Source organism: Drosophila subpulchrella, unplaced genomic scaffold, assembly GCF_014743375.2.
Source record: "Drosophila subpulchrella strain 33 F10 #4 breed RU33 unplaced genomic scaffold, RU_Dsub_v1.1 Primary Assembly Seq354, whole genome shotgun sequence".
Classification (NCBI taxonomy): Eukaryota; Metazoa; Arthropoda; class Insecta; order Diptera; family Drosophilidae; genus Drosophila; species Drosophila subpulchrella.
The window spans coordinates 1,430,446-1,452,803 of NW_023665577.1; the positions used below are offsets into that span (position 1 = coordinate 1,430,446).

Sequence of the window (22,358 nt, forward strand, 5' to 3'; positions counted from 1 at the left end):
CAATTTGTACAGTTCAAATTAATTTAAACTTGGAAGTAGCTGGTATTTTTAAGGCCCCGCGGTAAATTTCCGCTACACGGTCATACTTAATCTACCAACAAGCGTGCTTGTGCAGATAAAATTTACTGATCTTTAAATTGGGTAAATACCTCCAGTATAACCACATCTAAACCCTCCTGTTGATGGTAAAACAATATTGGCCAAGAGCTAGCAATGTTTTGTAGAAAACAAAGTCGCAACCAAGCCGAATTCAAACAAACGAATCAAAAATCGGCCTGACAGGGTTTTTCGTGCCACCAGAGCAAAATCGATTGGTAAAACGCGTTCATATTATCTAATATCCGAACAAATTGTGAAGTTTATTTTTGTGAAACCCAGAGCTACGTGCGATACACGTCTGTTGAAAATCCATTCTCGGGCATTCCAACGTATACGCTCGCAGAGTCCGACCCAAAATCGTAGCTCTACACTTTTTCCGTTGATTTTTCGTAGTCGCGTGTGAGAAACTGTAACTAGAAACTAGAAACCCGAAACCAGAAAACAGCAACCCCGGTAAAAATCAATATGCGTGAATGTATCTCTATCCACGTGGGCCAGGCAGGAGTCCAGATTGGAAACGCCTGCTGGGAGCTCTACTGCCTGGAGCATGGCATCCAGCCCGATGGCCAGATGCCCTCCGACAAGACGGTGGGCGGGGGTGATGACTCATTCAACACCTTCTTCAGCGAGACCGGGGCCGGAAAGCATGTGCCACGCGCCGTGTTCGTCGACCTGGAGCCCACTGTGGTGGACGAGGTCCGTACCGGAACCTACCGGCAGCTGTTCCACCCGGAGCAACTGATCACCGGCAAGGAGGACGCCGCCAACAACTACGCCCGCGGGCACTACACCATCGGCAAGGAGATTGTCGACCTGGTTCTGGACAGGATCCGCAAGCTGGCCGATCAGTGCACCGGTCTGCAGGGCTTCCTCATCTTCCACTCGTTCGGCGGTGGTACTGGTTCTGGGTTCACCTCGCTGCTCATGGAGCGCCTCTCCGTGGACTACGGCAAGAAGTCCAAGCTGGAGTTCGCTGTGTACCCCGCTCCCCAGGTGTCCACCGCCGTGGTGGAGCCCTACAACTCCATCCTGACCACGCACACCACCCTCGAGCACTCCGACTGCGCCTTCATGGTGGACAACGAAGCCATCTACGACATATGCCGACGCAACCTGGACATCGAGCGACCCACATACACCAACCTTAATCGTTTAATTGGCCAGATCGTGTCCTCGATCACCGCCTCTCTGCGATTCGATGGAGCCCTCAATGTGGACCTCACCGAGTTCCAGACCAACCTGGTGCCCTACCCCCGCATCCACTTCCCGCTGGTCACCTACGCCCCGGTCATCTCGGCCGAGAAGGCCTACCACGAGCAGCTCTCCGTGGCCGAGATCACCAACGCCTGCTTCGAGCCGGCCAACCAGATGGTCAAGGTGGATCCTCGTCACGGCAAGTACATGGCCTGCTGCATGCTGTACCGCGGTGATGTGGTGCCCAAGGACGTGAACGCCGCCATCGCCACCATCAAGACGAAGCGCACCATCCAGTTCGTTGACTGGTGCCCCACCGGCTTCAAGGTGGGCATCAACTATCAGCCACCGACTGTGGTCCCCGGCGGAGATCTGGCCAAGGTGCAGCGCGCCGTGTGCATGCTGTCAAACACCACGGCTATTGCCGAGGCCTGGGCCCGTCTGGACCACAAGTTTGATCTGATGTACGCCAAGAGGGCCTTCGTCCACTGGTATGTCGGCGAGGGCATGGAGGAGGGCGAGTTCTCAGAGGCCCGCGAGGACCTGGCTGCTTTGGAGAAGGACTACGAGGAGGTCGGCATGGACTCTGGTGACGGCGAGGGCGAAGGTGCTGAGGAGTACTAGAGTGGACTGGCGGATCCCTCGAAAACGCAGTTTATTTTCACACGCCCCCACTCGCATGCATAAATTCTCTGCGATACTGTAAAGCGAACAAACAAGAAAATAAATAAACACAAGAAACCCATTTAGTATTTTCTTTATCCGCGCTTAGAAAAATAGTCCATCCTAATATATTACGCTTTAGATCAATTGAAAAAACAAACATTTGAGTATCCAATTGCTACTTGGATACGGTTTAGGTGTAAGCTGCTTTTTTCCTTGGTTGGCTAAAGTCCGTTACTAACCTAAGTTGTTCGTAATTTCACAGTCTACAGGATCCAGATTCAAGACGGCAGAAACCATCATTCACAAAGGTCACTTTGGGATACAGTTACCTTCCACCAGATTTCGGACCCCGCTACCTGGGAAAGCGCTACCTGTTTTTACTGCGAATCGTGACAGTTTGCTTTTGAACACGGATTCCGAGAAGGGATTTTCATATACCAGCTCGTAAATTCATGGAGATTATGGGTGGTAAGGCTTTTACAAGGTTTTCTTCAGAATGTCATGTGTGCACATATCATTCCTGAGATGTACGTCTTCCATGTGACAACTCTATCTAGCTAACGTATAACACGGGTACAAGGATCGAGAAAAGAATTTGTTTGCCAAGTTAGTAAAGACATTTGAAAGAATTTTTTAAGGATATATTGGAAACTGGAAATAAGCATAGATACTTACTAAATTTATTAAGGTTTATACGGAGACTTACAAATTTAGCAGTTCAACTTAAATTTACTATTTCTTTTCAAAAAAATGTAAGACAAGACTATTTGACACAAGTGCACCATTTTATTTTGAAATTAATCATAACGTAGTATATTTTTAATAAAAATTTGTATTAGCTTTGCGAATATTTTGTTGGAATCTAATATTTTTTAACTGACAGACTTACTGATTACCATAAACATAAAAAAATGTTTATTGTCTGTTTAAGCTTATATCAATTGATCCGGCTTGTAGATGCCATCCCAAATTTTAAGCTTTTCATTCTCGGGCAAATCAATTATTTCTATATCATTACTGATATTTATAACTCGCTTTGGATCATCCTTTGTTGATGGTTTCCAGTCGATATGGGCAATTTCATCACAATTGGGGTTGGAGGTCGCTGCAAATGCTGCCCAAATTCCAATCATCCTTTCGATGGTGCGATATTCGGCAGATGACTTTTCTAATTTCCAAGATTTCGAGTTCCGAAACAAATAGCTAAGCTCATCGGCATGGGCCACACCAGTCTTTATGTTATCCCCACAGAATTTAGAGCGATAGAAGTTGAAGTTTGGAGAATCAAAGTCAAAGCGGTAGAAGTATGTTGGTGCCTTTGCATATGCGAGTCTTGCGTTCAAAGTCCGATGAACGCCATGCCAAAAGACTTTGTAGGAATACAACTAGAGAAAAGAAAGGTAGATAAATAGTAACCATATAAAATTCATTCTTGAATAGAATACAACTTTAAACTTTTAAACTTTCTAAATATAAAATCTGGATGACTGTGGTGGTAATCAAGAATATTTATATATTGTAGGACCTGGAATGTCTATATTGCAATGAAATCATAATACCCTCTGCAAGGATATAAAAAACTCGTGTTCATAATTTCCAAATATTTGTTAGAAAACATCTTAATTAAGGAGTCTAGTATACTTAAAGAAAGATTATTTGTCTATGAAAAAAGTATTTTACATTTACTTACATCGAGAATATTCATAAAGAGCGCTGAACTGGGTGGGGCATCACCGAAATAGGCTCTTATCAGACGCTGAGCATATTCCAGATTCTCCTTCTCGCTATTGACCTCACGGACCTCCCGAGGCACCAATCTCAGGGGATCCTGATTAAGGCTATCCAATCCCTTGCGATTGGCAGATACGGCTGCATACATGAAGAGCCCCTCGAATGAAGTTCCCCCCAGCATGACAGGTATATTGTTGGACCATGCATCCCGTGCCATTTCGACGGGCGGTTTGGGAACCACACAATCATCACCCACATACGATTCCACAGTGGGTCCAAAGGCAAATAACATCCCGTTTCTTCGATGTTCGGGTGTTATCAGATCGTGGTTCACAAGATCTCTAGCGGGAACACCCTGAAGGTGCTCCAGAACCTTGGCGTCGTTATTTTCGCCAGTGAATCCACACTGCTGCGCCAGGCGGAAAGCGAAGTCCTCACTCGGGTTATCGGACCAGTAATTATGCACTGTTCCCGACATTGGAATTGCCTTGTGGAACAGTCCCTTGGTCTGATCCGTGCACATCATAAAGTGGGTGGAAGAACCACCGGCACTCTCGCCAAAAACAGTAATATTATCAGAATCGCCGTTGAAGTTTGAAATGTTTTCCTTGACCCACTTAAGTGCCAGCACCTGATCCTTGAGTCCAGCATTTCCTGGAACCTTGAGGGTGGGATCCTTGAGAGAAAGAAATCCTGCCAGGATAATCAGAAGGTTAATTTTCTTTAATTCTAGTTAAGGTTTCTATGAAAAATATTTTGTACTTTTACAATAAAAAGATCAGATTCGAATTTAATAAAAGTACCATAGATTTGAATTTTACTTTATTCGACACTGTTAAGAAATGTGGTAAGTTAAGTATTTTATATTTTAATATATTTTGTTTAATACAGTTGAAGTATTTTAGATAGGCTTTAATTATTTTTTGGAGATGATATGTGTGAAATTGTTTTTCGCATTCGTATAATGATTTTGTAATTAAAATTTACACGTTATGGCCTTAATATATGCTTTTACCACAACCTTCAATTTGAACGGCATTATGAATTGTATCAAACAGTAATTTATTTTATACACATTTAGATTCTACAATTTGTATCAAAATTTGTGATAAGCACCTTTGACCATAAAACTAAACTTAAAATGGAAATTTTGAACGCGAAGATAACGTCAGATAAGGCAAAATGCAATTGCTCCAACTATAAAGATAAGATATCCACAATCGATTTGTGCTGACTTACCGAAACAATCCACGCGATAGTTGAGCGTTACCAGGACCACATCTTTGGTCATAAAGTAGTCCGGGCCGTATACTTCACGGGTGGCCTCACCCACCGTGTAAGCCCCGCCATAAATGTACACCATTACCGGCAATGGCTTCTCACTCTTCAACTGCCAAAATAAATTAGCTATCAGTTATTATGAACGATGGGGTAAGCGATTATAAGTTTTAGTACACACACGCATAGGTATTTTCATTTAAGAATTAAATAAAATGTTGCTTGAGTTTAAAGCGCAAATTAAAAAAAAAGTAAAGTATTCTATCCGCAGTGAACAGAAGATAAGACTTTTGACCCGGTTTACTGGATTCTGGGCTTTTTAACCTCCTACAAAAATTGCCTTTGCTGTACTTTTTTCATTAACCACTGACCTGTTTGGGATATACATTTAGATACAGACAGTCCTCGGCACCTTCAATAACACTTGTCTGTAAATTCCTCTGTGTTGGCTTGTCCGCGTAGTGGGTGCAATCCAAAACACCGCTCCATGATTCAGCTGGCACTGGCGCCTTGAATCTCAATTCTCCCAGTGGGGGCTTGGCAAAGGGAATCTTTTCGAAGCTATAGTAGGTGTCATCGTAGAGACTAAGGCGCTTAACGCCCTTAATTTGACCCAGGGGCAGAGCAAGTTCACATGTTTCCAAGCTGTGTTAACCGAACTCGATAAATACAAGTTTTGGGGTTTCCATTTATAAGAACTCACCTCTCCGACATAGTTTGGAGGGCGTCCGTTTGCTGCGCGTATCGGCTGTCGATTGAATTAAAAATAATTAATTTGCAAAGTCAAAGCAAAAGCAAAGCCCCCCAAAGAGGGGGCTGAAAAATAACGTATGGTGATCGAGCTTTTGCACCCATTTGGTATAAATTGTGGCGACACCTTATCATCTAATCGTGTCAATTGACAAAGGCTCTTGCACAAAGCAACAAACAAATTTATTTTGCGCTAAAAGCAAAGTTCAATAAACATAGAAAATGGTTAGATTAGCACAAATCGAATGAACTTTTTTAAATGGAATATTTTGAATATGTATATAGGAATTGCAGATTTTATAATATATCCAATGTTTTAAAGAAGACTGTTTCGGTTTTTAATGTTGAGTGCTTAACTCGAATTCGATTTGCACAAAAGCTTATATTTATTCGCGCTAAAAATATTTTTATTTTAAGCTTATACTTTAATAATTATTTTATTCAGATGATATAACAATATTGAATACAAATATTTTTAAGTTGCATTAATAACAGTCAAAACGAATTCGACAAAATTCAAAAATCAGAAGAGGTGTGCAAATTAATTGTAAAGCAATTTAAATAATACCTGAATGCAAGAATCCAAACCAATCCCCCTTTCGGTTCTGATTCCGGTACAGGTTCTGCACCAAATCAACTATTTGAATAAACGATCCATTTTAATTAATAAGAATAAATAAAAGGCAGCTATGAAAGTTTGATCAGGAGAATAAAAGCTCGCTGTTATGATTAAAATCATATAGTATTTCTTAAAATAATGGCACTCCGGCCATTTCGAATAGCCGATTGAAGAACTTTAGCTTCGGCATTTCTGGCTGAGGAATACACTTTAATTCTTCGCTGATGTTGAGAACCATTCGTTTTCCAAATCGAATAACCGGTTTCCACTCCACAAGAGGCTTAGTGAGTGCTCCATTGGGATCCGAGTTGGCGGCGAATTGCACAAACATGTTCACCATTCGGCAGATGGCTGTGTATTCTGGTCGGGATTTGTTCAATTTAAAGGTGGCTGGGAGCACGAAGATGTATCCCAGCTCGTCCACATGAGTGACTCCTCGCTGCTCCTTTGCCATAAAGCGAGTCCGGTAAAAGTTGAAGTCCGGTGAATCGAAATCGAAGCGGTAAACGTATGTGGGTGCCTGACTATAAGTCAATCTGGATTGAACTAATCGATCAATGGCATGCACAAAGGCGTGGGTGTATAGGTCGACTAACGCGTTTGTGTGATCCAAAGTCAGCTCATGTCCATGTACCTGGCAGAAGTGGCGGATCAGCGCCTGACCCAACTGACGTCGCTGGCCGGGATCACATCGACTCCTCAGGGTCCAAGGCAAAACGCGCTCCGGATTTTGCCGAAAGGTTTTTAGCCATGAAGGGTTCAGTTGCAAAAAGTTCATAATGGTTAAGCCCTCGCCACTATTAGCGCCCAAGATAATTGGAATGCGATTGCTCCACGAAGTTCGCTGGAGGTCAATGGGTTCCGCAAGGAGGACAGTATTTGAAGTGGGATAGGTCTCAATGCTAGGTCTGAAGGGCATAGAAAAGCCTTGAGACTTCTCCAGTGGCGTGAAGAAGTCCGCTGAGACGAGCAGTTGTGGATCTGCTTTCCGGAGAAACTCCAAAACCTGGCTATCGACATTCTCTCCCTCGTATCCCAAATGCTTGGCCAGACGGTATTCCATTTGGGGCAGGGGATTCACTTCCATTGTAACACCCGCCAAAAGTATGGCCTTGTGGAATAGTCCCTCTGTCCGGGGACTGGCCAGCAGTAGCTGAACAAGCACGCTGCCTGAGCTGTGGCCAAAAATAGTTATTCTATCAGGGTCACCATTAAAGTTGGCAGCATTAGCCTTGATCCATTGGAGAGCGAGGACAATGTCCTTGAGACCAGCATTGCCAGGAACTTCCAGTGTAGGATCCTTAAAACTCAGAAAGCCTGGGTGAAGATACAAGGATAAAATTGATTTTGTTTGATAGGACTGATACTCATTTAGTTTCATTTAAACTCACCCAAGGGTCCCAGACGATGCCCAATGCTTACATAGACAACGTTTTCTTTCATTAGGTAGTCCGGACCCCAGGCATGTCTCGATGAGTCCCCGCCTTTGAAACCGCCTCCATGAATATAAACCATTACGGGCATTGGCTCGCCGATAAGCTAGTAAGCACACCAGATTTAGAAAGCTATATCAATAGAAAATTAATAGGCGTATCCACCTACAGTTTTCACAGAAACGTTCAAGTACAGACAATCCTCGGAGCCCTCCACCAACTTGGTTAAGGAGCTGACCTGCAGGCACTTATCCAATGGTTTAGAGCAGTCTCGAACCCCATGCCATGGTTTTAGATCATGCGGCTCCTTGAAGCGCAGAGTTCCAAGGGGAGGAACAGCATATGGAATGCCATCAAAGGCGTAGAATGGATCTTCATAGATCCCCTTAAGGAGTTTTCCCTGCACTTTTCCATGCGTTGTCTGCACTACTGGCGAACTTTCGATGCTAAAATAGATTTAAGATATAGGTATATAAAAATAGGCGTTGGCTCTGGAATAATTCTCTTACTAGTCGTCCGTCATCTCCGATTACCAGCAGACTCTAGCGTTAACTGACTTCTCTCGGCAATAAGAAATCGATAGCCGCGGCTTATCAACCTAAAAATACTCGGACGGTTCTCGTATCTTGAACATTGGTAAACTTGCACTTCAACAAGCTGACGAAAACCACAATGGAAAGTAGGCTATCTTGATGGATTTTTAAGAGAATTTCGGTAGTGCATGACCTTCGGAAATATAATATAAATGGTGTACATAAAGCGAAAACTCATCTGTAATGTAGCTATTGGTATTCTATGAACTGATCCATTGCACATTTCAAGCCGAGCTAAATATACTTTTCCGTTTCCGTTCTAACCCTCTGCCCATTCTCCCAACTGGTGGGAAATATAATTTTAAATTAAGGTGTTTTCTGTTTTAAAGTACACAAAAAATGACGCGTAAAATTTATCCCAACCATTTTTATATACACATTTTTTATATACACGATCGTTCTAATCAATTAAAAAGGTGGGCACAGAATGTTTTAGTGGTTTGCGGGCCGTCCCTGAATACCAATTTTCCTGGGTATACATTCTTATAAGAAAAAGTTAAAAGTGTGTAGCAAGATAAATCACCTCAAGTAGGATCTTCCGAGCCATCGCGCCCCAAGATCAGGAAATTTCTAATTTCCGTTGAAACCATTCACAAAACGAAATTAAAATGGTTAGAAGCAGATATCAATTTGAAAGAAATCTTTAAATTCATCATACATGTTGTAAAAGAATTAACAATATAAAAATGTACATACAACTTTTAATATCGTGTACCTAACACATAACAATATTGCACTTAACTTGAATTGTATTTATTACATTCAGATACTTTTTACTCTTAACTTATGAAATAGATTTTACTTTTTTTAAATTTTGGCACATTTTGTTAAGCCTTTTGTTGTTATGGCCCTGGTAACCCCACATACGTACAAAATAATTTGATCAACACTTTCTAAATATATAATTTTATACACTGCGATTTTCGCACATTAAAATAAAATAGTTCTGACTAGTCCGATGATTGGCAAACACTCTCCCAGACCCTCAGCTTCTGCAGCTCGGGCAGTTCCATCAGCTTGATGTTGTCCGAGATGTTGAGGCACTCCAATGCCGAGTTGCTGTTCAGGGGTTTCCATTCCTTGGCCCTGGGAAGCTGATCCTTGATAAGGTCGCAGTTGGGATTCGAGGTCCTTGAAAAGCTCGTCACCATGTCAATCATCCTCTCGATGGTCAGGAACTCGGGGGTGTGCTTGTCCAGCTTCCAGGAGAAGTCCCCGTACCACAAATAGGAGTGATCGTCGACGTGGGCCACTCCACGCAACTTGTCGCCGCAGTACTTCAATCGCTGGTGATTGAACGTGGGCGAGTCGAAGTCAAAGCGGTACAAATATGTGGGCGCTCTGGAGCTGCTCAGGCGGGACTTCAGTGTTTTCAGGATAGGGTGCCAGAAGACCTTGTAGCTGGCGTACTAAAAAAAAAAATTAATTTAATAAAATACCATTGTTCGCCTATATGGTATGCATTTTTGCTTATATATGTTGAGTGCGAGTGACTGAAGCAAATTAGTATGAGGTGTAGCAAGATCTCTCTCAAGAACTGGTATAATTTAAGTCATATAAAAAGGCGCGGGCATTGGAAAAAGTGAAATTATCAACAGAGTTCTTTAACCTCCGATATCCGTACGATTTATAGCAAATTTTGTCTTTATCTCTGTTAATTGTTTTAAGCTGCTTAAATCATTTTATGGAAAGTACATCTTAAACAATTTCTTAATCAACATGGATCTTTAAAAACAGGAGGATGTGTTGGAAAGGTAATAAAATGTCTCATGATAAAGCTTAACTTCAAATGTACATAAGAGTAATCTGCTGTTATCATATATTATTGATATACAAATATCTTCAACTATCTCACCTCGCAATAAGCCTTTAAGGATTCCGGCGACATGGACGAGGGGTCGCTTCCGCCGAAGTGGGTCTCCTGGAGTCGCTGGCCCAAGTGTCGGGCCAGTGCGTTGGGCAGATTCCGCTTCACATCCAGTGGCAGCATGTGCTCCGGTTCCTTCTTCAGGCTGGTCAGCAAGTAAGGAGCCATTTGCACCCGGGCGTACATCAGCAGTCCTTCGAAGGAAGTGCCGCTCATCAACACCGGAATCCGGTTTCCCCAGGCCTTGTCCAGCAGTTCCTGCGGATGCTTGGGCAGCACACAGTGCTCCGTTTTATATGGCTCCACCATGGGTCCGAACTGGAAGACGCAGTCGTCCAGGTGCTCTGCCTCGCTGAGGAGATATGGTCGAACAACTTTTTCCCCCGGCAAACTCTGCAGGTAGTTCAAAACCATGGCATCGGTCACATGCTCGGCACTTTCCATTCCCAAGTTGGCAGCTAGCCGATGCGGCAGGTTCTTGATGGGACAGAGGGCCCAGGAGCAGAGGACATTGCCCGACTGCATAATGGCCTTCTGAAACAATCCCTCAGCCTTGGGATTCAGCATTAAATAATGGACCGAGGCAGCTCCGGCACTTTCCCCAAAGGCGGTCACGTTTTTGGGATCCGCATTGAAGTTCGCCGCGTTCTCTCTGATCCATTCCAGCGCTAGCAGCTGATCCTTAAGGCCAGCATTTCCGGGCACTCCGACAGCCGGATCGTTCAGGCTCAGGAATCCCAGGGGGCCCACCCGATAGGAAACCGTCACTATAACCACATCGCGCATCATGAAGTAATCTGGACTGTTCAGCTCCTTGGTAGGATCACCCTTCTCGAAACCACCGCCAAAAAAGTAGACGATCAGAGGCAGGGGACTTGCCGAGTTGATCTGTAAAAAAAAAGAGAAGAAAATTTGCAATAAAAGATTGCGAATACATTGCCTCTAAAGGGTAAACTGGGGCGGTTGTCAATAGTATGGGGCATTAATAGGCTTCTGTTTTATATTTTGTTTACAAAGAAAATATGTTTGTTAGCATAAAAAAAATTCTTTAAATAAAATAATATACAAAGTAATTAAGGTTGTTAGGCCTTTGATCGGATGACAAAATTGTCATATCTGTCTGTTATATACCCAAGCATATTTCAGTCTTAGAATTGACTTTGCATAAATTATTGTTTTTTATTGGTAATAAAATCATGTAGACTTGGGTAAATTTTCGTTATCGAATTTCGACTGTAGCTATCTTCAAAAACCAAAAAGTCGGCTGTACGATGTAGTCTTATCTGAACAATTCGCTTCTAAAGGTGGGTAAGGCAATACTGACATAAAACTTTGAACTCCGACAAGCAAAGTAGCGTGATTAAGCTTTGGAGTATACTAATATATAGGTGTACTTATCTTAATAAATAAAATTTCCATTACTTAGTCTTCATTCAGTGGGAAAATGGACTATAAACACAGTTTTCCCAGACCTTCCTAGCCAATTGGTAAATGAATAATAAAATACATAAGACCATTTTGATATAGCGTTATCGTCTTACAACTCAATTTAAGAGTTATAAATTCACTTGTTTGAGCATTACCAACTATGTAAACTGTTGCCAATGAAACAGTGGTGATTTTATAGAATAATTACGGAGACGGCAGTGATACCTCCTTAGCGTAGACATTAAGGTGTAGGCAATCCTCGACGCCCTCCAGCTGCTTGGTGTAGTGGTTGAATTGGAGGGGCTTCTCCCCTTTCTTCGTACAGTCCAGTGGCTGAGTCCAGGGCTCCACGGGCAGTGGGGCCATAAACCGGAGCGGACCCAGCGGCGGCTTCGCATACGGAATCCGCTCAAAACTGACGTACTCGTCGCCATATACACCTGTACACCATTTTCCGCGCACCGGTCCGCTGCTCGTGTTCACCTGCAAGCTGCGATACCCCGTATAACTAAATTCACGGCGAAATATTCGCGGGTTTTGCGACCTCACCTCTCCATATTTGACAGTCAAATGCAAGTTCCACACTCGGCTCTTTTTATCTAGCAATAGAAAAGCATTTATCGCCCTTTCTATCGCGCAAAAAAAAAAAAATAAATAAAATGCAACTAATTTTCTGAGACAGCTGTTTTCAGATTGCTTTGGTTGCTTTTCTGTTTTCTATTTGTTGCTTGGCTATTGTTTATTCTCGGCTGAGTTCTGGGATTACAGAAAGAGATCTACAGAAAAAAGCTCTATCGCTAACAGCGATGATCTGTTAGCAGTCACAGTCGCAGTCGCTTAAAATGAGCATGCTAGCATGTTGTAATATTCAATAACATATTTAGGTATCTCTAAGATGTCAACTGTCCTCAAGCTTTGATTTTTATCCATTTCTTCATTTAAAAAAGTCAGCAGTAGTATACTTTCTGCGAAATAGAACCTTACAAACCAGAACGTTTTAATGAGAGTAAACAATCATAGGTTACAGTAAGTAAATTATAGTTTATTCACAGCATATATTATCTCCATCTGCAAACAAAAAATATATATTAAATAAATAGAATTAAATTCATATTATCTATAAGTAGAAAAATATTATATTGGGATACAGCGTTAAAACGGTCAGAAACATTGATAGTGACTTTTCCTATTAGTACTTTACATTTTAATGTTTTTAAAGTTTTAGTTTAAATAGGTTTTGTGATTATAACATGAAAAATAAGTTTAATATATAAAATTTATATATATTAAAATTTTTTTGTAAAGATATACATGTTAACTAAAAAGTATTATTATTGTTATACCATTAATTAACTAGGCATTCGGCAACTGATTGAAATATATTACTTTATAATCAAACTAAACAAGAAAGGAAGCTAACTGTGGCATGCCGAAGTTTCTATACCCTTACAGGTGGCTCTCGTGGGAGCATCATTTGTATAGCTTTCCGATTTTAAGAAATCTAAAAACTAATTAAAGAAATATTAAGAAAATGTTCCAGTGGCAGCAATATGATAAAGTAGACCGATTTTTTAAAAATTTGTTTCGAATGCATTTGAATCCTTTGAGATATTCCATAAATGCTGTTATTTTTCACTATTGATTATATTAACTAAAGAATTTATTTTTGCAGTTGAAGAATGGCAAGCCATTGCCGGTAATGGTGTACATTTATGACGGAAATGATACAGTATCAGGTAAAAGGAAGCGTTAGGGCCATATACATAAAGGATATGAATTCTTGATCAAAAGCCGAGTCGATCTAGCCATGTCCGTCTGTCTCACTCTTTAAAGAAAAAGTTGATATTATGTCCGTTACGGGCAGAGTAAAAGGTGATACACTATATTTAGTCATGTTTTTCTGTCCGTATGAATGCTGAAATCTCCAAAACTATAAGGTCTTCTAGGGCTTTCTGCGCAGCGCAAGTTTCTTTCTTATATCGAAGTGCCACGCCCACTCTTACGCCCACAACGCTAGAACACTCTACACTCCAATTTTTAAATCGGACCTTTCATTAAATGAATGAGTGAAACAATTTTTTTTAACCCTTAATACAGCGGTATTTTTAAAACTGAGTTGGAATCATCTGGGTTATCGTGAATTATGTGGCACCCTAAAAATATAAATTTTATCTAAAATTAATTATTTAAGCATTCCAAAAATTACTTTGATATTATTTCCTTGCAGGATTTCTTTCCCCTAAGGACCGGAGCTTGAAGGTTCCAGGGAATGCCGGCCTTAGGGATCAGGTGCTGGCACTCAAGTGGGTCAAGGAGAACATTTCCTACTTCAATGGCGATCCTAAAAACATTACGGTTTTCAGAAACAGCAGCGGTGGCAGTACCACTCACATTATGATGTGCACGGATCAGGCCAAGGGACTGTTCCACAAGGCAATTATAATGTCGGGAACAGTGCACAGTTACTGGACGGATTGCCCGAGTGAGGACTTTGCTTTTCGCCTGCAGTGTGGATTCACTGGTGAAAATACCGACGACATGGTTTTGAAGCACCTTCAGGGTGTTCCTGCTAGAGATCTTGTGAACCACAATCTGTTAACACCCGAGCATAAGAGGAACGGGAGGCTATTTGCCTTTGGAACCACCGTAGAATCGTATGTGGGGGACGATTGTGTAATTCCCAAGCCGCTTATTGAAATGTCACGCGGTGCATGGTCAAACAATATACCTGTCATGCTGGGGGGAACTTCTTTTGAGAGTCTTTTCCTGTATCGAAACGTATCTGCCAATCTGAAGACATGGGAGAACCTAAGCCAGGATCCCTTGAGATCCTCCGGAGGTTCGAAAAGTCAACAGCGAAGAGAAGAATATGGAATATGCCCAGCGTCTAATCAAAGCACATTTCGGAAATGCTCCACCGAGTTCAGCGCTCTTTATGAATATTGTCGATGTGAGTAAATGCAAATAGCTTTAGGGATGGATATGGGTTCGGACTTACATACTGCCTGCAACAACAACCTGTGTAAGCAGCAAAGCGAGATTGTAATGCGACCTGTGGGCGTTAAAGTGGGCGCGGCAAAATTTGTTGGTTATTTGATAGGAATTGACGAGACTAATACATTTCAGTTACAAACTTTTTTTCTAGCATGAAAATTGTGGGCGCCACAAGCTTGGGCGGCTTGTGGGCGTTAGAGTGGGCGTGGCATATTCACGTAACAAACTTGAGCTGTGTACAAGGCTACGGAATCTAAATCTGAAATCCCATTTCTCTATCTTTGATATTTCCGAGATATCAGCGTTCATACTTACGATATTTTGAAGTTTGTGGCCGGTTTGTAGGCGTTAAAGTGGGCGTGGCAAACTTTTTTTTGGGTCAATCGATAGGTATTGATGAGAACAATAAATTTAAGTTACAATTTATATTCTAGCACTAAAACTCATACCCTAGAGAACTGGGTACCCTCTTGGCTGATGACACAGCCTTTATTGCCAACTCCACGTGTCGAATCGAAGCAACTCAAATCACACAAAACTTTTTGGATTTGTATGGCGAATGGACGAATCGATGGAATATCTCGATAAACGGAAATAAGTCACTGCACTGCAATTCCTCTCTTAGAAGTAAAATTCTCCCCAGAGTGAAATTCCAGGACACAGTCGTACCGCAATCAGCCCAGGCTCAGTACTTGGGCTTGATTTTGGACAAACGTCTTACGTGGAGGCAGCACATAACGAAAATTACAGCAACATGTCGCGCTAAACTTCGGAAACTAAATTGGATGCTTAAAGGTACAAGTGAGCTCAGCCTTAGCAACAAGATGTTGCTGTACAGGTCGATAGTGGTTCATTCATTCACTTATTGCATTCAAATATGGGGTACCGCTTCTGACTCAAATGTCATGGGGGTCCAAAGAATGCAAAACCGGGCTCTACGTACGATTGCGGATGCGCCTTGGTACGTAAGGAACGATGTCTTATCCTGCGATCTTCACATCCCCACGGTGCGAGAGCAGATAAACATGCACTCAAGCCGTTACAACGACCGTCTACTAGCCCACACCAACCATCTAGCAGCATCCCTGGCAAACCCAACTACAACGAGAAGAAGACTGAAGCGTCGGCACCCTGGCGATCTCTGGGCACGAGGACGTCATCGTACCCGTGTCCTAAAACAATAATGTTGAACTGACACTGTTATAAATTTGTTAACTTCCTTATTTCTGTTATGTTTCATGTTATTTTTCCTTTGTTATTTCCACGCGTTTTATAGCCATTGGGTTGGCTGATCAACGCTTAAATAAATATTAGCACAAAAAAAAAAAAAGCACTAAAACTGTAGGTGCTACAGTTTTGGGCGGCTAGTGGGCGTTAGAGTGGGCGTGGCACACTGACGAAACAAACTTGCGCTGCGAAGAAATCTCAGGAATCTGCATGCCTAATCCCAGTATAGTTTCGGAGATCACAGCGTTCATACGGACAGACGGATATGGCTAGATCGACTCGGCTAGTAATCCTGGTCAAGAATATCATTTATCATATCATTTACACTACGCAAGTTTCCTTTAATACAGCGTAATTACTGCGTTGCACACATCTAACCAAGGTTATAAAAGTTGGCTTTATTTATTAAAAAATAATTATATATAGACCAACAAACATTATTTTATGAGGCTTTTTATTTAATCAAGCTTTCATTTCCTCAGTATTATTGCTACAGAACCTACTGGCATGGCTTTCATCGCACTCTCAACGCAAGACTCGCATATGCAAAGGCACCAACATACTACTACCGCTTTGACTTTTATTCTCCAAACTTCAACTTCTATCGTGCTAAATTCTGTGGGGATGACATAAAGTCTGGAGTGTCCCACGCTGATGACCTAGGCTATTTGTTCCGGAACTCGAAATCTTGAAAACTAGAAAAGTCATCTGCTGAATACCGCACCATCGACAGAATGATTGGCATTTGGACAGCATTCGCAGCGACCTCCAATCCAAATTGCGTCGAAATTGCCCATCTAGACTGGAAACCATCAACATAGGATAATCCAAAAAGAGTTATTAATATCAGTTATGATGTAAAGGTGATTGATTTGCCCGAGTATGAAAAACATCAAATTTGGGATGGCATTTACAAGCCGGATCAATTGATCTAATCTTAAAAGAAATAAACACTATTATGCTCATCATGGAAACACTATTTTACAAAACAAGAAAGAACGCTACAGTCGAATGGAGATATGTATGTAGCAAATAAGCTGCTTTTACTAATACGCCACCAAGCCGCTAGGGGCGCTATAGGCTAGTTGGCATTGTTGCCCAAGTGGCGCTATACTATCCTGCCCCTTTACTATCCTTACCCCACTTTTTATACCCGTTACTCGTAGAGTAAAAGGAAAGTATGTAACAGGCAGAAGGAAGCGTTTCCGACCCCATAAAGTATATATATTCTTGATCAGGATCACTAGCCGAGTCGATCTAGCCATGTCCGTCTGTCCGTCTGTCCGTCTGTCCGTCTGTCCGTCTGTCCGTCTGTCCGTCTGTCCGTCTGTCCGTATGAACGCTGAGATCTTGGAAACTATAAGAGCTACAATACTGGGATTAGGCATGCAGATTCCTGAGATTCCTGCGCAGCGCAAGTTTTTTTTAAAAGAGTGCCACGCCCACTCTAACGCCCACAAACCGCCCAAAACTGTGGCTCCTACAGTTTTGATGCTAGAACAAAAATTTTAACTGAAATGTATTGTTCTCATCAATACCTACCGACTGACCTAAAAAAAGTTTGCCACGCCCACTTTAACGCCCACAAACCGCCCACAAACTTCAAAAAATCGTAAATATGAACGCGGATATCTCGGAAAATATCAAAGATAGAGAAACGAGATTTCAGATTTAGATTCCGTAGGCTTGAGCGCAGCGCAAGTTTATTACGCGAATATGCCACGCCCACTCCAACGCCCACAAACCGCCAAAGTCTGTGGCGCCCACAATTTTCATGGTAGATAAAAAATTTAAACTGAAATGTATTGGTCTCGTCAATACCTATCGATTGATTTAAAAAAAACTTTGCCACGCCCACTCTAACGCCCACAACGCTTAAATCTGTCTACCGCCGGTAGGTGGCGCATTTGCTGCTTGCATATCTCCATTTTCCTTTGGTCCCTTTAGCTGAGTAACGGGTATCTGATAGTCGAGGTACTCGACTATAGCGTTCTTCCTTGTTTGTAAATAAAATGTTTGGAAAAAGATTTTTAACGTTTTTTAATAAACTAAAAATAATTTTTTGTTTTGATTTCTGTACAAAAAATGAACTTATACAGAATACAAATACTTATGTCCATACGTTCATATGCACCTGAATTAAAAATGCGTACTTATATATTCATACATTCGCAGTCAACAAAATATCATTACAATTTTGAAAATGATAATGACAAATTCATAGCGAATAATAAAATATTGAAGCGCATTAATTATAAAAGCTTTAATTAAACACAAAACATAATATTTTAAAACAAAATATAATAATTTCCAAATTAAAATTGAAAATCCTAAAAAAGGAAAGAAATTAGTTGTTTTATTCATGAAAGCGGATCATATGGGAATAATTAAATTACGTGATTCGTTGCCTTACCGTAGCTGTACGTGATTGCGGAAAAGATTACTAGGTGTATTCATGTGCTTTAGACTTCTCTCCTCGTTAAAGGTGGTTCCGCCTAACATCTGCGTTCAGTCTCACGGGAAACGTCGATCGATCCAAAAACCCCGCAAACGCATTTAAAAACCTAGTGTCCGAATTCAGGCTCACAGAAACCAAAGCAATTGAAGTGCGGTCAAAATTATGGAAGTGAATGTGGGATGGCCAAAGTTGCTCAAGATGAGCGCCCAGTGAGTACATTAGTACAGGGCCAAGGTCCTGTTTCGGGAATCGCTAACTTTGGACTTGGTGTGACCCACTCCCTCTGGTTATCATTCCTGATCGCTTATCGCAAACTGTCTGGCCCAGTAACCCCAGGTTTCCTCCGATCTCTCCCGCAGGTTGGTGGGACACAAGTTTCAGCAGTACCGCCTGTCCACAGGTCACACTGTGATTTTGGACACCAATTACGGACAGGTTCGAGGACTTCTAAGAAAGACGGTCTATGATAAGGAACTTTACTTCGCCTTTGAGGGCATTCCATATGCCAAGCCGCCGGTGGGTGAGCTCAGATTCAGGGCACCTCAGCCACCGGAACCCTGGCAAGGAGTACTCAATTGTACCACCAACCGATCCAAGCCCCTGCAGAGAAATATGCTTTTGGGGATCGTAGAAGGCAGCGAGGATTGTCTGCACCTAAATGTGTATGCGAAAACTCTGAAGTCTGAGAAACCCTTACCCGTGATCGTGTGGATTTACGGAGGGGGTTTCCAGAAGGGCGAAGCCTCCAGGGATGTTTACAGCCCCGATTACTTCATGAAGCAGCCGGTGGTGCTCGTTTCCATCAACTACAGGTTGGCAGCACTGGGTAAGTTCTTTTAAGAGAAGAGTGGGTTGGAAAATGCATATATTAAGGCAAATCGTACTTACTATATTTGCCTTGCGTATAAAAAGATCGACTGCATTTGTTGTTGGATTTTTAATCGCGGATGTTTATATACAAGCGATAGAGCAAAGCGTTTTTAATGACAAAACGTATAATTCAACTGATACATATAATCTTTATCAACATAATAGGTAGTCACAATCAACACTTAAATTATTATAACAAACACTTATAGTGCACCAACCGAATAATGTTTGAGCAGGCAAGCACTAAGGTGTTTCTTATGGGCACAAGAAGCATCTATAATATTTATCCCAATCATAGAACCATAACAGTAAAAAACATGCCTTACAGATCTTATTCAAAAGTTTAAATTAAAGTAATTGTAAAAACACAATGTTTCAGACATATCTCAAAAAACATCAAAATAAATACTAATACTAAAAAAATTTGCTTAAACAAAATAAGAACATTTTGCACTAATTAGATTCACGTACTTGTTGATAATGATAGATTCACATACTATATTTATGTGTAATGTACATTGTACTTACATAGTTAAATAGATAAACAACTTAGGCATTATATATTTCTGTTTTGATTACCTTTTACATTAAATATTTAATGTATTATTTTCCTTGATTAGGTTTTCTCAGTCTTAAGGATCCGAAGCTAGATGTTCCTGGAAATGCGGGGCTGAAAGACCAAATAATGGCACTGCGCTGGATCAGCCAAAATATCGCCCACTTCAACGGCGACCCCAACAATATTACAATAATGGGGGAAAGTGCAGGTTCGGCTTCCGTTCACATGATGATGACCACGGAGCAAACACGTGGTCTGTTCCACAAGGCCATCATGCAATCCGGATGTGCTCTTTGCGAATGGGCGGAAAGTCCGGATCACAATTGGGCTTTCCGTCTGGCTCAGAATTTGGGCTATAAAGGCCCAGATAAGGATGCAGATATATTAAGTTTTCTCGGCAAGACTTCTGCTCGTAAGATAGCGGCCATTGACCAGGACGTGATCACCCAGGATGAAATTCGGAGTTTCCTACTGTACGCCTTTGGTCCGGTGGTGGAGCCCTATGAGACCGACCACTGTGTGGTACCCAAAAGACACAAAGAGCTGTTGTCCAAGGCCTGGGGCAACGATATACCCGTTATTATGGGAGGAAATTCATTTGAGGGCTTGTTTTCCTACCAAGTGCTAAGAAATGATCCTTGGGGCCTGAAGAACTTCCACAACATTCTGCCAAGGGAGGTGAGAGAAGCCAGCTGTCTGGAGGAACAGGATCTACTTGTTCGGCGTATGAAAAAGCTCTACTTTAAGGACGAAATGCGGGACTCAATGAAGGTGTTTGAGGCCCTAAACATATTTTCCCATCGCCAGATTTGGCACGACATGCATCGCTTGGTTCTCGCCCGTCACACGTATGCTCCCAAGTCGACAACCTATCTATACCGATTCGACTTCGACTCCCCGCACTTTAATCAATTCCGCCGATTCGTTTGCGGAGATCGCATTCGCGGAGTGGCCCATGCCGATGAATTGTCGTATCTCTTTTACAACATTATAGCCACAAAGTTGGAGAAAACATCGATGGAGTACCAAACCATAGAGAGAATGGTGGGCATGTGGACATCGTTTGCCTCCAGTGGGAATCCTAACTGTCTGGAACTGGGAACTGCCAAGTGGGACCCCGTTCAGCTGATAGACAACGGCGTAGAAAAGTGCTTCAACATCAGCTATGAACTGGATATGCGAGATCTGCCCGAGGCGGAGTTCTTGGCAGTGTGGGATTCATTCTATCCCAGGGAAGACCTTTTCTAGTTCTGAAATCTTAATATAATATCTGTGAACTAAAATATATTGTGGGTAGTAAGAGTAGCTGCATTCGGGCGACTTTCGGATTTCACTTTAGAAGTCATAAATGATAACAAGTCACCTAATCTTGTAAATTGTCCGGTTTCCTTAGTATAGCGTTAATATTGTACATTTTAAAAATAACTATTGTACAATTTGTTGAGATTACATATTTTATGACGGCCATTATTTTTATAGTATGAGAGTTCTACTTTTTTGTATTTTTTTAATATGTTTTTAACTTCACAAAATAAATACATTAAATACTTTAAAAGAGAACCAGAAAAATGCATATACCTGTTACTCAGCCCTCACGGAGTGCAGGGGGGATAGAGATATACGAGTAGTAGAATTGAACACTTTTTGGCATGCATCTCATTTAAATTTTTTTTAAATGGCTTCTACCTGTTACATACTTTCCGACGAATCTACACAGAAAAAAAAATGAGCCAGGATCAATTTGATATGCGCATGGTAAATTTGTGTTTTTTAGACACATATCATTTTTACCATTAAATAATGTCAAATTGATACCAAAAAATGTCAAGTTGTCGATTTCTCTCTTTTCGAAAAGTCTTTGACATCGAAAAAGAGAGGATATATCAATACGGCGACATCAATCACGTGAGTGGAAGCGAAAAAGATATATTCGAAATTCGAATTGGCCTACTTCGACCATGTTGTCTCGCTTGCACTTACATACGTTTTAGTGGATTTTTTGACACTTGAGTTTTATCGTGAAGCCGGTCAGACGTAAATTTTCAGTTTTTCACTTAGCGAAGAACAAGGAAAAGGTGAGTAAACTTCATATATAATGAGTATATGTCTAGTGTTATAATAACATAGAAACATAATAAGTGCAAAAAAATAAAATCGTGTGCGATTTTCAAAAGCACGTGCAACTATGTATGTACATACATACGTATGCGTAAGCGTGTGTATGTGTAGAGGCTGTGTCAGCGTAAAAACAAAATTAATAAGTATGTACATCTAACAATAAACATAATTGCATTTAAACATAAACATATTTTAAAATACGCTTAAATTTATATTTAGATGTATTTACATCCCTATTAATTATTTTTTCTACGCCGCCCTGCAAAGTCGCTTCTCATGTACATACGTACATATATATGTATAGACAGATGCACGTGATTTTCATTGCTTTTCATAAAATTTTGCATATTCTTGAATGTCTTTCGCAAATTCGTTGTTATTACTCAATTAATTAAGGTTTTAAATTTTAGCGAGCACTTTCAAGCTTATGTGGTGGATGCCGAACTGGAATCTTATACGATTGTATATAAACTA

General features: G+C 41.3%; 6 protein-coding genes across 7 annotated transcripts; 3 read left to right on the top strand and 3 right to left on the bottom strand.

Moving 5' to 3' along the window:
* Window positions 1–84: 84 nt before the first annotated feature.
* On the top strand, window positions 85–17,113 carry LOC119559792 (esterase B1-like). Its single transcript, XM_037872872.1, is given in 5 exon segments — window positions 85–141; window positions 2,222–2,427; window positions 13,886–14,486; window positions 14,488–14,608; window positions 16,362–17,113. Coding segments are annotated over 4 exon segments (1,191 nt in total). The 5' UTR covers window positions 85–141; window positions 2,222–2,411; the 3' UTR covers window positions 16,815–17,113.
* LOC119559790 (tubulin alpha-3 chain) lies at window positions 86–2,038 on the top strand. Its single transcript, XM_037872871.1, has one exon. It carries the CDS (start codon window positions 565–567, stop codon window positions 1,915–1,917), a length of 1,353 nt encoding a protein of 450 aa, XP_037728799.1. The 5' UTR covers window positions 86–564; the 3' UTR covers window positions 1,918–2,038.
* Window positions 2,724–5,716, bottom strand: LOC119559788 (esterase B1). The gene is made up of 5 exons (XM_037872869.1): window positions 5,672–5,716; window positions 5,340–5,613; window positions 4,930–5,080; window positions 3,650–4,383; window positions 2,724–3,344 (listed from the first exon to the last, which is right to left on the bottom strand). Exons 1-5 carry the CDS (start codon window positions 5,680–5,682, stop codon window positions 2,892–2,894), a joined length of 1,623 nt encoding a protein of 540 aa, XP_037728797.1. The 5' UTR covers window positions 5,683–5,716; the 3' UTR covers window positions 2,724–2,891.
* LOC119559787 (esterase B1) lies at window positions 6,419–8,516 on the bottom strand. Its single transcript, XM_037872868.1, has 4 exons — window positions 8,280–8,516; window positions 7,940–8,216; window positions 7,729–7,876; window positions 6,419–7,654 (listed from the first exon to the last, which is right to left on the bottom strand). The coding sequence occupies exons 1-4, from the start codon at window positions 8,291–8,293 to the stop codon at window positions 6,468–6,470; spliced, it is 1,626 nt and encodes a 541-aa protein (XP_037728796.1). The 5' UTR covers window positions 8,294–8,516; the 3' UTR covers window positions 6,419–6,467.
* Window positions 9,045–12,369, bottom strand: LOC119559786 (esterase B1). Of its 2 annotated transcripts, XM_037872866.1 has the most exons (4): window positions 12,208–12,367; window positions 11,884–12,148; window positions 10,219–11,118; window positions 9,045–9,772 (listed from the first exon to the last, which is right to left on the bottom strand). In XM_037872866.1, exons 1-4 carry the CDS (start codon window positions 12,213–12,215, stop codon window positions 9,314–9,316), a joined length of 1,632 nt encoding a protein of 543 aa, XP_037728794.1. In that variant the 5' UTR covers window positions 12,216–12,367; the 3' UTR covers window positions 9,045–9,313. The 2 variants fall into 2 exon arrangements, with proteins under 2 accessions (XP_037728794.1, XP_037728795.1); XM_037872867.1 differs by lacking the exon at window positions 9,045–9,772 and having other exon boundaries at window positions 10,955–11,118; window positions 11,867–12,148; window positions 12,208–12,369.
* A 1,271-nt stretch (window positions 17,114–18,384) lies between the features above and the next one.
* LOC119559783 (esterase B1) lies at window positions 18,385–21,326 on the top strand. Its single transcript, XM_037872862.1, has 3 exons — window positions 18,385–18,546; window positions 18,697–19,163; window positions 19,828–21,326. Exons 1-3 carry the CDS (start codon window positions 18,500–18,502, stop codon window positions 21,012–21,014), a joined length of 1,701 nt encoding a protein of 566 aa, XP_037728790.1. The 5' UTR covers window positions 18,385–18,499; the 3' UTR covers window positions 21,015–21,326.
* The last annotated feature ends 1,032 nt before the right edge of the window (window positions 21,327–22,358 follow it).